This window comes from Hypomesus transpacificus, unplaced genomic scaffold (genome assembly GCF_021917145.1).
Source record: "Hypomesus transpacificus isolate Combined female unplaced genomic scaffold, fHypTra1 scaffold_62, whole genome shotgun sequence".
Taxonomy (NCBI): Eukaryota; Metazoa; Chordata; class Actinopteri; order Osmeriformes; family Osmeridae; genus Hypomesus; species Hypomesus transpacificus.
In genome coordinates, this window is record NW_025814035.1 from 994,850 (window position 1) to 1,012,446 (window position 17,597).

The 17,597-nt window shown below is 40.6% G+C and overlaps 1 protein-coding gene across 2 annotated transcripts in view; it reads right to left on the reverse strand.

Annotated features, from left to right (window-relative positions):
* The window catches only part of ttll12 (tubulin tyrosine ligase-like family, member 12), a 46,490-nt gene extending 35,790 nt beyond the window's left edge, over positions 1-10,700 (reverse strand). For both annotated transcript variants that reach the window (XM_047017704.1, XM_047017703.1), the window contains exons 1-4: positions 10,482-10,700; positions 9,989-10,155; positions 2,022-2,220; positions 1,337-1,496 (exon numbers count right to left, since the gene is read on the reverse strand). In XM_047017704.1, coding sequence (XP_046873660.1) covers positions 1,337-1,496; positions 2,022-2,220; positions 9,989-10,155; positions 10,482-10,643 — 688 coding nt within the window. In that variant the 5' untranslated portion in view covers positions 10,644-10,700. The remainder of the gene's footprint in view (positions 1-1,336; positions 1,497-2,021; positions 2,221-9,988; positions 10,156-10,481) is intronic.
* Positions 10,701-17,597: the final 6,897 nt, after the last annotated feature.

Below are 17,597 nucleotides of genomic sequence, written 5' to 3' on the forward strand. Positions count from 1 at the left end.
AGATGGACAGGCTACTTGTCTGTCAACCGACCTACCTCTCGGCAGTAGTCAGGCTCATGTGTTTTGGAGGAGTGACTTTGAAGGAAGGGGTTGGATTTTTGGTTTGAATCCTTTCAACAACAAAAAATGCACTAAACGTACCTACCCTGCCTTTAAGAGAGCAGAAGGCAGTTACTTTGTGAGACATAATAAACTCTTTACATTCTGGCCCTGCTACGTTCCAGTTCTGTCTTTTTTAACTTTGAAGATTTGAAAAAGTACTATGATAAAAATACACTACAGGTAGACCTACAAGCATTACTTACTCTGTAGAAGACCACTTCTACAGAGTAAGTAATGCTATTATATAGTTTGATTAGATGACATTGCACTTGCTATACTCTTTGGTTTGGTCCAAATAAGAAACTACTGCACCTCCAGATTTGGAAAAGAAGAACACATCAAACTGCAACACTATCTACCACACACAAATATTTGAAGGTTTTCAATCAAAAGTACTTTACCACTAGTGATAACATGAGTAAAGTGAAAACTACTCATAATCCAAAGCGGTTAAGGTCTGAGTACCAGATAGTGTGAACAGAAGGAGGACTGAGGCCCCATCAAGTGGACCAGAAGTAGAACTGAAATCTCTTTCAAATTAACTGACAATATGAATGCAAAAAGAACAGAGAGCCTTTTCTGTTGGCTCACATTAAGAGGACTAAGCTTAGTTCATTTGAAAATGACTATATGTAAAAACACCTTACAACTAGTATAACGGGAAGTGGAAAGAGGATAAAGAATGTATTTTTAAATGGTCAAGTTTAAACTTCTGTATAGTTGCATCTGCAGATTTTTCTGAGGAAGCGCACCTGTGAAAGAGTAGCAGAAAGGCTTCTCCAAACTTAACTGTAAGTGACCCTTGCAAAAGGAAGTTGAGGTGAGCCTGACAAGGACAAAAGTTTCACAAGGGATGTAAACAAAAAGTCTGACCAACTTGCTACACTGCCGGTTCAAAATGATACGAGCTCTGACCTTGATCATTCAAAAGGTACACACACTTTCCCTGTCCCTGCGAGTAAGGCGACCAGAGTCGATTTGATCTCTGATGTGATAGTCCAGACGTTGACAAATGGAAAGACACAATGGCGCAATTCCTAAGGGCAAATGGCCAGGCTTAATGCACATGCAAGTACCCACGTTTTAGCCAGCTAAACCAAGGGAGTGGGTGTGTTACCTTACATACAGTATGTATAAGTTTCAAAAAAGAGTTGCTAAGTGAAAGAGAAGATGCACACTGCACACAATCGTCAGACAATGTCAAATACGGTAAGGTAGGGTGTGTAACAGGTACCTCCCTCCTGCAGATCATGAAGGGGCCAGAGCACGGTGAAAGCCAGCAGGCTTTGGGTGTAGAAGAAGGGAGCCATGCAGCAGCTGGGCTGGTCCGAGTGCTGCACCTGGGAGCCAAACTCGTCCATGATGTACCATACTGGCACCTTCTCCTCCGCAGACTGGCCGATGACGAGGCATGGGGAACAGAAGCGTGGGGTGGGGGGGGGGGTTCAAAGAAATTGCAGCAGGGTGGGTAAGGATGAGAGGGAAAGGAACAAGGTGGGAGCCAGGTAAGAATCAGGGATGTAAGAAAGATGGCAGCAGGGTGAGATAGGAAAGTATGTGGACCAACAGGCCAGGAGGACAATAGAGGAATTGCAAGGGAAATGGAAGAAGCAGGGTAATGATTGATAATGGAGGCCAAATAAAATAACATATTCCAATCATAAAGACAGCAGTGGAATTGTTTTTGTTCTTACATTTTTTATCATGCTACATTATATATTGCTCCCGATGGGCAAGCCGGCGCCTTGCACGGCAGCTCATACGCCGTATGTGTGAGTGTGAATGAGAGGCAAAAATTGTGAAGCACTTTAAGTGCCGCTAAGGTAGAAAACGCGCTATAGAAATGCAGTCCATTTACCATTTATATGTATACTGTATGCATATGTATGTGTAGGGTGGAGTGTTCCCCTTGGGCATACCCCTTGGGCCAGCTGATAGGTCTGGCTGTACTTCCACATGGAGTCCATGACCAGATCCACAGTGTCGGGGTCTGGAGCTTCTCCGTGGAAAGGAACCCCCATGAGGGATGCCATCCTGTGCAGCAGACCGGGAATCTGCTCTAGCTGCTGCCTGCCATGCTCCACACGGTACGTCCATGCATGGTCCACCAAGAACACACTGGAGGTAGGGAGGGTAATAGATAAGAATAGAATGTTAGTGAGTTAAGAAGGCACATTTTTGAAAAAGTTATTTCATATTAGCGTGGATTTAATGCTAATTTCCAAGATGAGCAATTTATTGGAGTTTTGTTTAAAACATTATTGAAAATTGAAAGATTGTGGAAGTAGGCCAGACTTTATTAGAATAATCTGGTGTATATTTAAGATTTTTTAACACAATTTTGAAAAAAGTTACGATTTGCGAGAATTAGTTCAAGTCTTTTATTTGTCAGGTACACTGAACAACACAAGGTTAGACTGGGCACTGAAATTCTTAAGACAAGACAACGCAAGCACCTGGCATAACATAACATATAAGTACACGGAACATAATTTACATCTATGCTGAGCTTAAATAAGTGAAACTTCCTAAATATACAGATAGCAATAAATAATTGACTATACTAACCCTAATACCAAAACTTACTAAATTACAGACAACAATAAATAGTACACTATACTAACCATAAATGCACATAAAACCTATTTCAACCCTATAACCTATTCTAACCTAAGTGGAGTACAGTACAATAGTGCACATTTGCAGATCAGTGACTATGTCAATGACCATACAGGAGCCTGGTGGCGAGGTACAGTGAGGTACAGTAGTGCAATGTTACTGATAGTGCAACCAGTAGCTGAAAGTGACAGTATATAAGTGACATGTGTGCAGTAAATCAATGTCCATATCAGTGTCCATTCAGAAGCCTGATGGCCCTTGGGTAGAAACTGTTGTCCAGTCTGCGTGTGCGCGACCGAATGCTGCGGTAACGCCTGCCAGAGGGCAACGGGGTAAAGAGAATGAAGGATACCACACTGTAATACAACCAGTCAGAATGCTCTCTATAGTGCATCTGTAAAAGTTAGTGAGGATGACTGAGTCTATACCAAACTTCTTCAGTCTCCTCAGGAAGAATAGGCGCTTACGGGCTGCTTTGACCACCTTGTCCGTGTGAACAGACCAAAGGGGCGATTGACTGTTTTTTTGGGGGTATTTCACACTGTTCCTTAAGGTCTCCAAATAGGGGATGTAACATTGGTTTGGTTGAAAATGGCCCGGATGCTGTTCTATGCCCCATGAAAAATGTTCTAATATTTTCCCGCAAAAAAAGACTAGGTTTTCTCATTTTATGGTATGCTCATGAATAATAGATCAGAGCTGCGCGCTGATTCGTTGGTTTACAACGAGTGAAGCTGCGGAGCAAAGATGCAACACGGCCAACAGCACACTGAAACAACGAAGGTGGAGACTTGAAATAAAAACGTACAAATAAATCAATTGTGTCTACACAACACTATTTTCAACAGATTGACTAGATATCATTTGAAATGATTACGTTAGTTGTTTCTACAATTGTCGACGCAAACAGGATCGCCTTAGGTGGGTAACAGCACTAGCCTACATCAGTACAGCTTAGCTAACAAAATATCGTTCTTCAACTCTAGCTATCGTGCTGTAAAATAGATCTGGACAAACATGCACCTTTTACATGACAACACAGGTTATTTATTTGAATGAAACAGTTAGGAATATGAAATAACGTTAGCCCCATTGCTAATAATAACTAGGGTAAATCATTACACATTCTAGCGTACCTATGCTCTTGCGTTAGCAAGCTAAACATGCCTATAGGTGTTTTCGCTATGCAGCTGTTCTTGCATTCCTTGCCAATCAGCGTTAATAAAAAGTAGATAAGCTGGAGTCTAGCTAAAATTGGTCAAATGTGTAATTGAGGGTCGAACTGCACAGGGATCTTCTCAAAGACAACATCACACACTAGCCCGTCGAGTGTTTGGTTCCTTAGGAAGCCTGGGTATCCTGCTCCAGCACGTCCTAAGGAAAGGTCATTGTGTGACTGCTCGTAGTAGCTGTAATTCTGCACCAAGGATGAATTTTGGGAAAGATACTTCAGATACTGTAATAAGTGACCACTAAGGCCAATATAAAAGCATCCAAAAACAGCATGTCATGGGACCTTTAGAGATGCTGTAAAGTGGAATTGAAAATTAGTTAAATCACCACAGAAGAATGTGTTGTTATCTACCCATCCAAAATTGGAATGAAAAAAACACAGACAAGTATGGTGAATTAGGCTTTGAAATCCTGAGAAAATTAGCAGTCTTCTCTGCTTGAGACTGGTGGGGTGTGTCGCCTGAAGGAGCTGAAGTTCCGCCCCCCTCGAACTTTTTACCAACAGTACCTCATTTTTGAAAATCGGTCACACGGTTCAAAAGTTACGTGTGTAAACACAAGTCCAACTTTGACCCATTGGTGGCGCTAGTGCTCGAATGGGAGACATGAAACTTGGTGAATATTAAGAGGGGACTGTCCTCAGAGTGTGCCAAATTTCACAACTTTTTCCCATTCGGTTCTAGGGGCTGCCATAGACTCCAATGGGAGAAGATGTGTAATAATAATAAGAAAAGGTAGAAACACTTAAGTGGCTCCGCAGCTTCGCTGCTTGGCCACCAAGAAACTAGACGGTACAATTTCTGCGGAAATTGTAACATGTGCTTGCTTATTTTAAATAAGTATGCATACTTATTATTTATGAAGATTGCATAGATTAAAAAGCATACATGCTGCTCATGAGCGAATGGCAATAGTTTTTGTGGCAGCCTCACATAGTTGAAACAGTTGCATCAAAACCAAGAAATTGAGCATTCCTGTGTAAAAATCATCCTAACCTATATGACTTAAACTTTCACTCACATTTTTTCCTTTCTAGTGATATTTTTTAAGAATTTACTCATATTGCATTTCATGAATAAAGAATCCCCTTTGAAACAAGCTGATTCTAACAACGTTGTCACTGGCAGTATCACAATTCATGGAATCGTGAATCAAACAGTTCCATCTGCAATCTGAAAATATGCCCCAAAAACGTAAAATAACTTGAAATGTACTTTTTGGAAAAAACTGGCTAATATAACAAGTTTACTGGAAGCCATCATTGTCAGTAACAACGTCCAGGTCTGAAGACTCAGGGTCATGTGACCGGCTATAGCGTTGTAAGTAGGGAAAACAGCATTCAACTTTGTCAGATTCTCTTATATTCCTTTTACATTAGCCTCTCTCAAACCTGGTCGTTAGGCCAACTGCATTGCATGTTTTTTTATATTTATCTGCTCCAAATGACTGGGTTGTCAAAACAAGGAAGAAAGATACCACGAATAAGTTTGCCCTTTGTGCACCTTTCTCTCACCTTTCTAGCCAACCTTCACTGAGGGGATTGTTTGAATGCGACGGAATATAAAATGTTTTATCTTTACTTTTATGCAAGACCACACATTCGTAGATATATTGTGATACATTGTGATCTGAAAACTGTTGTTTGTACATTACATTAAATTTCCACTCATATTCTTTCAGAGCTGAGTATGAAACACCCACATTTCAAAGATATGCCCAGATATGCCCACACAGCTGCGAATCAGCTTACGAAAAAACAAGTCGTAAACCTTGGGGGAAGGGGCATTTTGTTTTGACCAATAGGATATCAGCTGAAGTACAGTCCAATTACATGTTCTATTTATCGGGCTAGGTAGTACTGACAGACAGCTCCGCCAATGACTGATGCTCACAGAATACAGACCAGGATACACTGTTCTCCTTGCAGTAGAAAAGAACATGTGCGTTACCTTGGCCCACATCTTTTACAAAAGACATATAATTGATGCAAAGCACCAACTTTAATTTAAACCTCAATTATATTTACACCTCGAGGAAACACCAACTATTGATGCTGGCATCTGTTGAGGTGCTGTGAGGTGAAATGTATTGAGGTGTATTGTAGTCAGGTGGTAAAATGTGGTCAGGAGGTGAAATGTATTCAGGTGGCTGCGTGGTTAAGGAATCGGGCTAGTAATCAGAAGGTTGCCGTTTGATTCCCGGCCATGCAAAATGACGTGGCGCCCTTGGGCAAGGCACTTCACCCTACTTGCCTCGGGGGAAGGCAATTTTCAGATGTGTTTTCAGACAAACTTCAGAAAGGCAATTTCATCTGTGTTTTATTTGTCATCCCAAATAATTACATGTGCTTCAGAACTAGTCCAGAATGTCCCAGTTTGCCAGCCTGAGCTGATGGCAAAATAAATAAATGGAATCAAAATTCATTTCATGGATCTAAATAAAAGAATATTTAATGCCCCTTCTCGCTAGGATTACAACTTTCAGAGTTACGAACGGTATTTTACAGACTTTTAGATCTGAGAACACTATGACTATAAAACCTTTCAGATTCATTAAATCTTTTCGAGCTTTCTAAACTTTTTTCGGATATGAATTGTTTTGAATCCTGGCATTATATTAATCCCATTATGTTCCCCCTTTCCACGCAAGTGCGCAAAACAATGTTATCTCCTGTTGCCAGGTTGAGCCAGAGAATGTGTAATATAGAGGGAACCATAGACATAATAAAGACTCTTAATTATGTCTATGGAGAGAACTGCCACTCTCTGGAAACTTCCTGGTTCTGAACTGGTTGAAGTTCCATGTGAGGGCGCTAACGAGCGAGTGCAGAATGAATGGAGGTCTATGGAGCGGTACCCCTAAAATCCACTTTTCACAGGATATAATTTTTTGTCTAGTAATTTGAATTCTGAATTCGAAAGGGGAGGCAAAAAAAAATACACACTGCTGGTTGTTAGATTGTTTTAAAGTCGCCTTTCTGTTCTAAAAAGCTTTTGAAAATGTCATTGACGTCATACACATCGTACGACCAGAGCTACTGCTTTACGGCAAGCTCTGGTCACTTACTTTTTTTCTCTCAGGGCATTGACAACACAGCTAACAGGTTAGGCTCTCCCTGTCAATACACATGCAAGAAAGAGTTTTGGCTTGCTAACGTTGTTGCTAATGTTGCTAATGCTCTGACATTCTGATTCCGCCTCGGATGCCATCAAGCGGGAGCTCTGGTCGTATCAGTCCTTCACTAACCAATCAGCATTCATTAGCAGAATGCTAGCGTGTTATGGGCAACAACGACTCACCCTGTAAGAAATCAAAAGGACATAAGTACTCGTTCATTCAACTTTCGACGTATAATCCATGTTGAACATGCAAAAACTACAATCAAATCGGAGATTTCTCAACGACAATCAGGCAAAGAGACACATTTAGCCGTTTAGCTCCATAGACTCCCATTCAACATGCACTCGCTCGCGATCACCCCCAGTGGAACTCTGGTGGAACTGCAGCCAAAATGGGGCTTAATAGGGAGTGGCAAGGCTCTCCTTAAACAGGCTCTGCTTGAGCTGTATGTGATGTTTTCCATCGTGTGTGTTAGCTTAGCCAGTTTCTTTCAGAATTTGGTAAATTGATTGTTGCTTTTTAGTTGTAAACTACCGTCTGCATCTGGCCCCATCAATAAGGCCCACAACTTCCAACTGTCAGCACTCTCAAAAAATCTTACTTCACTGCACAATATTTGCACCAATATGTTGCACTCTTCTTTACATCTTCTTTTATATTTTTATATTACGTTTTTTACATTGTATAGTAGGGATGGGCAATAAATCAATAAAAATGATTATTGAAGTGATGACTTCCCTCAATAAAGATATCATAACATTAATTCATTTTCAATAATGTCGATAGAGAATAATTAGGAACAGAAGTCCATTTAATTTCTGTGATGAAGCAGGAAGTTGCGGAGAAATGGTAGCCTACGCTCACTAAAATATACTGAGCACCTCGAGTGGAGTAGCTAATGTTAACCGCGGAAAGTATGTCTAATTGCCGAAAACAGTGGCAGCGATAGCCATGGCGAGGGAGCAACTTCCAATGAAGAAATGATTGATAAAAAGGGTTTGTCTTCTTCAGTTATTTCGAAGTTGTTTGGCTTTTTGAAATCCGACAAAGAGCAGAGCAATGTTCGGTGCAAATTGATGTAGTAGCCTAAACAACAGGTGGCTACCAAGTCTGGTATTAAGACAAACTGACTTCTTGTTGACCTCGACCTACAGTCTCGGTTAACAAACGTTAAAAAAATCTCTGCTTAAAAAGGTGTTTGTAGATCTGTAGAAAAGTCCATATATATATATATATATTTTTTAATAATACAACAAGTCCCAAATCAAACACGACAAATCTGGAGCAGACGCCATGTTGTCAACATCTCCAAGGCAACCGCTTGCTAGGTCCATAAATCGTTTCCAAATTACTTATACATTTACATAACCACTCTGCCGGCACTAACACTTTTTAACCAAGGGAGAACATTTCTCAACTTTTGTTTCCAATAGGGAAGAATAGTCACTAGAGGTAATAAGAGTTACAACTGGTGTATACTGTAGGGCTGTCCCCGACTAAGATTTTCTTTAGTCGACCAAAACTCGACTAAAACGTCTGAAAAACGACTAATCGAACTTTGAAACGCTTAAAAAAAATAAAAGTACAAACATTTTCGCGATCTGACTCAATGGCTGCTGGACATTGCAGATTCAGCCGCTAATAGCCTACTAATAATAAGACTTGTATCACCAGTCCTGTTGTACCCGAATGCCTATGGTATTTAGTATCTCTTACAATGTACTACAAATTAAAAATATTGTTTCTTTAACATGCAAATCATCAGAGCGCGCTTGTCACTGCCTGAAAACTTGCAGCATGCGAATTCACGTAGAAGCTGAGTGGGGAACGTTGCAACAGAGAAAGATTTTGTCTTGGCCGGAGAAGATAATGGCCGGGTTTCCCAGATTCGTTAAGAAGCTCTTAACGCTAAGAGCGTCTTAAGAACGTTCTAAGGGCGCTCTCGAACGCTCTTAGAACGTTCTTAAGAAGATCTTAGCGTTAAGAGCTTCTTAACGAATCTGGGAAACCCGGCCAATGTCATTCGATTTGGATGTGATTCTTATAATAGGCATATTGCTTTTTCAACCCAGCGTGTTAGTGTGAGTGAAGTAGGGCTAGACCAACTTACGTTTTTCAAGTGGTAGGTTACATCATTTTCGACGTCGAACTATGAAAAAAAAACCCGTTGTTGGCAGAGTTTGCATTCAACGTTTTTCGATTTGTAAATGTACTTTAATAAAATGCCGCCATACCACAGATGTCTTTGCCATTTTGACTAATAACACCGACAAAGTAGGCTATGGCAGTTTGTAATTCTGCAGCCAATTGTGCTCGTGCTGTGTGCAAAAAAACAAACCAAAACAAAGCGCAGATTAACGAAAGGGAAAACATTAACCCTTTTCTTTTAAATTATATATTTTTTGAGTTGGTTTATTTGTCTCAAATAATATAATCTACAATTTCTGTTGAACATTTCGTTAATTCAGCAATGATCACACAAGCGGGAATCAGATCTCACACTGCCATACGGCAGCTCGACTAAAACAATCTTAGTCGACCAAGAGCATATCGACCAGAAAATCGACTAGTCGACCAAGTGGGGACAGCCCTAGTATACTGAATACCAAATTTAATTTGGCATTACCGTTCACGTTTGTCTAACATTCTACTCAAATTCTCTCCCAGTGTAGGCTACCTAAACTTTTTTTTTGCTAGTAGCCTATGTTTAAGTAGTATACCTTTCTCAAATATAAGTATTCGCTGAACTCACATTGCAACCCTTTCAACAAACAATCTTAAGGGGTTCCTTTAGCCTGACATTAGTTCACTTCAAGGTACGTTTACAAACTTGTTGGAGTGCAGTTAAAGAATCAGATCTTCCATCACTTTTTATAAAAAAGGCAGCTGATCTTAAGGACAGTAGCAACCCCACCTGGTAGGATCAGAGACTTGCAGGCCACTCTCACTGGTCACGACAACTTTACAGGTGATCACGGATCCAGGGTTTGATTTCTTCCTCTCCTGATCTTCAGCTCGATCCATCTCCTCCTCTTCCTGTTTTACTTGCATGATTCCAAATACTTCCCCTGCGTCATACACCTGGACCCAGAGAGCAGTGAACTGCGGATCAGTAGGAGTGACAGTCTGCCGTACTATCCCATCTGCTTGTTTTGTTTTGATGCTGTCTGGGGCACTGCAGTTACACCAGAGCCATAAGTGAGCTAATAGCTGGTTTATATGTAATTGCTAGACCTGGTATGTCTAGCTTGTATCTCAGAAATAAAACTCCCATTACACCAGATATTTTGTACACTGTAAAAAATCTTCAGGCAAAGAGCTAACTGTTTGCTGAACGAACATATGACATTGAATACTAGACATTAGCTAGCATAACCTTATGTTGGCATAACATTTTAAATTCAGACCTCGTTTGCTAGTTTGTAGAACAAACTCTTCCAATATATCGGGGGGATTCGTGAGGACTGTAGAGCGGCAGAATGCAAAGCCAAAAAGGTATTAAACTCGTCATCCTCCGTTTCATTTCCATTGATGAGGGGAGTGTTTTTTGCAGTTAGTCCCTGCTCCATCTTTCACGTGTTCTCAAACTGTCGCCGGATAGAACATCCGGAAATGACGTACAGGGATATAGCGCGTGCATGTTGTAGACCAGCGTTCCCCAACATAGAGTTAGTTCCCCAACCACCGGGACATTTGGTACCGGGCCGCACAGAAAAAATAATAATAACATGATTTCCTTTTAATTGATTATCAGAGTCTGAAAGACGTTTTATTTTGAAAAATTACCGGATTCTCTCCTTCTCTGCGGGCCTCGATTTGTTAAAACGATTTGTTTGTAAACCTCGACCTACTGTCTCGCTTAACAAACGTTTTAACAATTGTCGGTTTACAAAGGCGTTTGCAGACCTGTCTAGGAGTAAACATTTGCTGTTTGTTTACTCATTTTTTAGCAAGTTTGTGGGCTTCATTGAGCGGTATCAATCACACGCGTCTCTTCTCCGCTTGACACATGACAGGTGATACCACCTAATAAAGTCTGTAGCCTACTGGTGATTTGGATGAAGGCTGAATATCCAGAGATCGCAACAAAAGCACTGAAAACCCTGCTTCCATTTCCAACATCCTTTGGAAACGGGATTTTCTGCTGTGACAGCAATCAAACAAAATCACAGAATAAACTGGATATAAGGAACGCACTTCGGGTGTCACTGTCGTAGCTTAGTCTCGTTTACATATAAAAGTGGGACTGACGGATCGAAAGCAAGCTAGATAACGATGGAAGACCAGGCTAAGAGGCGTAAAGATGGGGCTGAAAAATTAAGAGACAACATCACATTCACTAGATAAAGTTTTACCAATTGAAAAACGGCTATTTTTATTTGACAAAGCTCCAAAAACTATTTTCGCTCAAATCGGCAAAGAAAATTATGCGCGCTCGCATTAGATGTGAAAGTCGCTAACTAGGATCCCATCAAACCCAGAATGTGCATGCATTAGCAGGGCAGCTGTGGTGGCGTAGGCCTATACGGGGGCGGGTTCTGGCGGGCCAGTTTGGATCAAAGTCCAGGGCCTATCTTTCCTCCCAGTCCGCCCCTGCCGGTCCATGAAAATATGTCTTACATGAAACCGGTCCGTGACGCACAAAAGGTTGGGGACCGCTGGTGTAGACCTGTGGTGTAGACTTCATGCAGCGCCGGCCGCCGGAATACACCTAATAAACACCTGTTTATTATGGAAGGCTGTTTGTGCCAAAACCCCTCATTTAACGTGCTAGCTAGCTCTAGTTCTACCAGAGCATGTTTAAGGAGAGCCTGCCCACTCCCTATTAAGCCCCATTGTACCGAATTGTGTTGCAGTTCCACCAGAGTTCCACTGGGAGTGATCGCGGTCGAGTGCATGTTGAATGGGAGTCTATGGAGCTAAACGGCTAAATTTGCCTCTTTCGCCTGATTGTTGTTGATAAATCTCAAATTTGATTATATTTTTTGCATGTTCAACATGGATTACAGGTCAAAAGTTGAATGAACGAGTACTTATATCCTTTTGATTTCTTACAGGGTAAGTCGTTGTCAGGGGTGGTCCTAGCACATTTGGCGCTCAAGGCGAGCTTCACTCGTGGCGCCCCCCCCCCCCCCAAAAAAAAAAAGTTTCAAAAGTTTAAAGTTTAAAACGACTTTGCACGAAACCGGAATTGCAACTTTCAAACGCTATTTTGCCCCATTTCTTTCAAATAAACACAACAACGATCACAACGATGAATAAACATAAAATAAATAACAAAATCCCTGAGAAAATGTAAAGTCTGTGCTGAACTACGCTTTGGCCACGCCCCCCTGTTCAACGGTGCACACACGGTGCACCGTCACATTCACTCCCCCGTCGCCTGCAAATAATGTTTTTTTAGTCTTCTGTTGTGTTGATGCCTGGCAAACAACAATCTTAGAAGGTCTGGGTCACTTGTGGCACATATTCACTCAGTTTAAGCAATCAATCTACCTGAACAAAATTTGACAAAACGGAATTCACCAAAATTTCATGACACCGAAAATGACGCAAATTGCGGTACAGCTGAACTTGAACTGATGTTTCGACTGAAAGGCAATAACAAGGAATGTCAGAAGTCACTAGCTAGCGTTAGCTAACTATCTAGCAAGATTACATACAATCCATTCGCTAAAGTTGACAATACAACACTTGGTTTTTACCATTCCTCACTTGATGACAAATTGCCGTGTTTGTCTTCCTTAATGCCTAATGCAACAACACTACAAATATGTTAGTCGTTGCATAGCACACCCATTAGGCATTAAGGACATTAAGGAAGACAAACACAGCAATTATTGGGTGCGCTAGTGCTATGCAATGAGTAAGATATTTGTAGTGTTGTTGCACTGGCTATTGGCTTTATATGTGCGCCCCTATTTTAATCGTGTTTTTTTTGTATAACGTAGAATAAATGGACATATCATTTTTTATATAGGCTACCCTCCTCTGTAAAATCCTTAAAGAACTAGGTAATTTGACAGGGAGTTTGACACGTTCAATGCTAAGGTAGGCCCTACATCTTTTCTTCTTAACTCCACTAAAGTGCCCGGGGCAATTCACGCATTCATGAACGTTTTCTTACCTGGAATTCATCATAGGATAAGACCTGAATTTAAGGATTTACCTTTCCTTTGCACATTTCTCTTATTCTTCTTAAATTTCCCCCTGGATAGCTTTTGCCTCTTCATTATTTCGTTCTTCAAAGTTCTTGAACACACAAACTCTAAAAAAAAGCCTCACTGTGCTAGCATGTTCTGATAACACCAAGGAAGTACGTACCCCTTCCTTTTTTAAGGGGTACGTATACCTGGCTCAATTTACGCTAATTAGGGTTCCTCCGTCAGGAGGACCCTATTGTAATTGTTGGTATTATTAGGTTCCTCCGGTAGGAGGGAACCTATTGTTATTGTTGGTGTTCTTATTATTTACAGGTTCCTCCAGAAGGAGGGAACCTTGTTATTGTTGGTATTCTTCTTCTTATTATTATTATTTTTCTTCTCCTTGCGCCCCAATATCTCAAAAAGTCCCTTGTCATAAATGTTCTAATTTGGCACATTGATACTAAATCCAAGTGGGTACCCCCACACCAAATATGGGCCACATCGGACCATAGGGGGCACCACAGACTACGCCCAAAAGTCAAAATTTGAAAGTTATTGCATTTCCACCCCATGCCTCATTTTTCATGAGGAACAAAAAAGCCTCAGAGACCCATAAGGTCCACCATGATGGATTTTCCTGTACAGTGATAATTTGGAAAAACCTTCAAAATTCCTCTTCTCTTGAACCAAAGGTCTAATTGACTTGAAATTTGGTATGGATATGTATCATTGACGTATTGAGATATGTTACTTAAGGCAATCGAATCAAGTACAAAATAGCTGAAAGGGGTGTATTTATGTAAATGTCCACATTAACTCAATATGTTTGTGTCACTAAATCAAATGTATTTTTGAAGGATGGTTCAAACCTAATAGGCTTTAAGGTGACATGCCTCTGAAGTACCATGCAAAGTTTCACCTTGATATGTCAAAATATGACTGAATTACAGCTGTTTGAACTTGGACCAAATCTAACAATGCTCGCCATTGGAGAAACAGCTTTTTTATTATCCAGTTATTGAACTTTGTGTATTCCATGCCTGGGAATTGCCCAATTGGCTGATATGTTGTGCTGGTAAGCAAAGGGTTGTAGGTTCAAAACCAGTCAGAGGCATAGTTTTTTATTCTTTATTCTGACAAAACATTTTCTAGTCTTCCGATAAATCCTCCGGTTGTAAAACATAGCAATGCGTGTTTATTTGAGCCCATTACAACACTCCAATCGTCTTTTTAGCGAGACTGTGTAAACCACTGCAAAACAAGCCAGGTTCACCACAGTAGCTAGCTACTGGAGGTCAGATTGCTGAGCCGTTAGGGAGTCGGGCTATTAATCAGAAGGTTGTTGGTTCGATTCCCGCCCGTGCCAAATGACGTTGTGTCATTGGGCAAGGCACTTCGTTCTACTTGCTTCGGGGAGAATATCCCTGTACTTACTGTAAGTCGCTCTGGATAAGAGCGTCTGCTAAATTGACTAAATGTACTTGTAGTCTACGCATGGTAGAGATAACGCTAATGGTTATCTCTAATGAAGTCAATTGATTGTTCAGGTGGATCCCTTGTCTGTTGCACAAATTCATTTTAGTAACCTAAGCCAGGACACATCCCCACTGATGCTAGGCATGATTTGAAATTCCCTTCAATGACGTTATGTCATGAAGTTATGGCACTCCAAACAACCTTTTATAAAAACTATAAGTAAGTTATTCTTTACAGCAGCAACCCAGTCATCCTGTTGTCCCATTTTTATAGGAAATGTATAAGCAGTTTCAACTTTTTCTGAATCTAACAACACTTACCACAGGAGAAACAGCTTACTTTTTAATACAGTAACTGAACATGACAATATTCAACTCTGAGAATAGCTCAATGGGCTGGGATGGTGACCTGTAAAGTATAAGGTCGTAGGTTGGAATCCAGCCATAATCTTATGGCCTTCATTATTTGTATTATCTGTTTAGTTCAATGGGATGACATCATTCTGAAGTACCACAAACAATTTCACCTTGGTATGTCAAAATATGATTGAATTAGAGCAGTTTCAACGTTGGCTGAATCTTAACAACGCTTACCACAGGAGAAACAGCTTACTTTTTTATACAGTTACTGAACATGACACTACTCAACACTGATAATAGCTCAATGGGCTGGGATGGTGACCTCGAAGTCGTTTTGCTCTCTTGTTGTCCAAGTCTCGATCTTCTACTGTGTACATGTTACATTTTGCGGAGGAACCCGCATCGCTATGGAGTTAGATTAGTTTCATAATTCAAACAAACGCAACACGATTCAAACAAACTTAACACGATCCAAACAAACGTAACACGATTCATACAAACATAACACGATTCAAACAAACAAACGTAACACGATTCAAACAAACGTAACACGATTCACAAATGTATTTCGTGATTCACAAATGTAACGCGATTCACAAATAAATGACCCTATTACATTCGTTTGCAACCTGACAAACACAAGTTACAAATCCCTGCATTCGTTGGTGTTAATCCCTGCATTCGTTCGTGTGGATTTTTGGAACTTTCCTGACGCGCTTAGATTCACAAATGCATTTTTTCTAAAAGATATCCTCTGCAGCCTATCAGATCGTTTCTTCTGACTGACTACGACCAGAGATCCCGCTTGATGGCATCCGAAGCAAAACCAGAATGTCAGAGCATTAGCAACATTAGCAACAACATTAGCAAGCCAAAACTCTTTCTAGCATGTGTATTGACAGGGAGAGCCTAACCTGTCAGCTGTGTTGTCGATGCCTCGAGAGTAAAGTGGAAGTAACCAGAGCTTGCCGTCAAGCAGTAGCTCTGGTCGTACGATGTATGATGTCAGTGCCATTTTCAAAGGCTTTTTAGAATAGAAAGGCGACTTTAAAAAAATCTAACAGCCACTGGTGTGTATTTTTTTTGCCTCCCCTTTCGATTTCAGAATTCAAATTACTAGACAAAAATTATATCCTGAGAAAAGTGGATTTTGAGGGGTATAGCTCCATAGACCTCCATTCATTCTGCACTCGACCGTTAGCGCCCTCATATGGAACTTGAGTGGAACTGCAACCAGTTCAGAACCCGGAAGTTTTCCCGAGAGTGGGAGACATTCTCTGGTTCTACTATCTACACGTAGGCTACAGCAGTGGTTCTCAATCCTGGTCCTCGGGACCCCCTGCCCTGCATGTTTTAGATATTTCCCTGCTCCAACACACCTGATTCAAATAAATGGGCCTGATAACGACCCATTAATTTGAATCAGGTGTGTTTGAGGAGGGAAACATCTAAAACGTGCAGGGCAGGGGGTCCCGAGGACCAGTATTGAGAACCACTGGGCTACAGTACCATGAACGTAAAAACGGTGAAGATATTAAGTCAATCAATTGACGTAACTCTTTCTCTCTGACTCTGCATGCAGCTAAATGGTACAAATTGGTATCCAGAGACTCAACGCAAGTAAGTAAAACATCTGGACTAGCACTTTTTCAACAAGGTTAGCTAGCCAAAACTCTAAAATCTCTGTCTATCTTTTGCGTGAGTGCAGCCATTTGTTTACTGAGGTAGTTATAGCAACCCCAGCAGGAACTGACATAAAAAATTGCTCCCCAGCCACTGTGGCTAGTGGTTTTCCAAAGTTACTAGCCACTCAGCAATTTCACAAGTCACAATTTTGTTGTTGGGAAATTAAGTTTTGTTTGATTAAAGTTGACTACAATTTACTTGAAGAACTAGATTTACAATCCTTTCAAATGTAAATGACCATTGTAAACACCCCAAATCAAGACAACATAAAATCTATGTGTCGCCAAATCTTCTGCTCTTATAAGTGTGTAAAGCTCCTTATGTATGAAAATATGCAACCGATTAAGACAAAGACAAAAAAAGTAGCTCATTGCATATAAAGGTGTAAAGATGTATAGAAAATATATGAACTAAACCATTTCTTTTTTGTCCAGTTAAATATTTATTAACAACACAGTCTCTTTATTTTCGGTTTCACTTTCATCACCAGTTTTTCTATTTTTTTGGTCTGCACTACAGGTTTATCTTATACCTGTTATAAACCTGGAGTGCAGACAAAAAAATAGAAAAACTGGTGATAAAAATGAAACCGAAAATCAAAGTCAAAAGTCCAGTCAAAAAGTACATCCTTGCCTTGCACTGAGCAGGGTCCTCAAGTTTGATCAAAAGCCCAACGAGACGAGCTTTCGCGTGTGTTCGGGCGTCTATGTTGCTTAGCAACGAACCGAGTGGCCGAGACTGTTTAACACAGGGGGAAACGTATGGAGCTAGGAAGCTGACAAAAGTATCTGATTTTAAATAGACAAATCTGAAATATTTGTGTGTCGAATTTCTGAAATATTTTGCTGTTGAATAT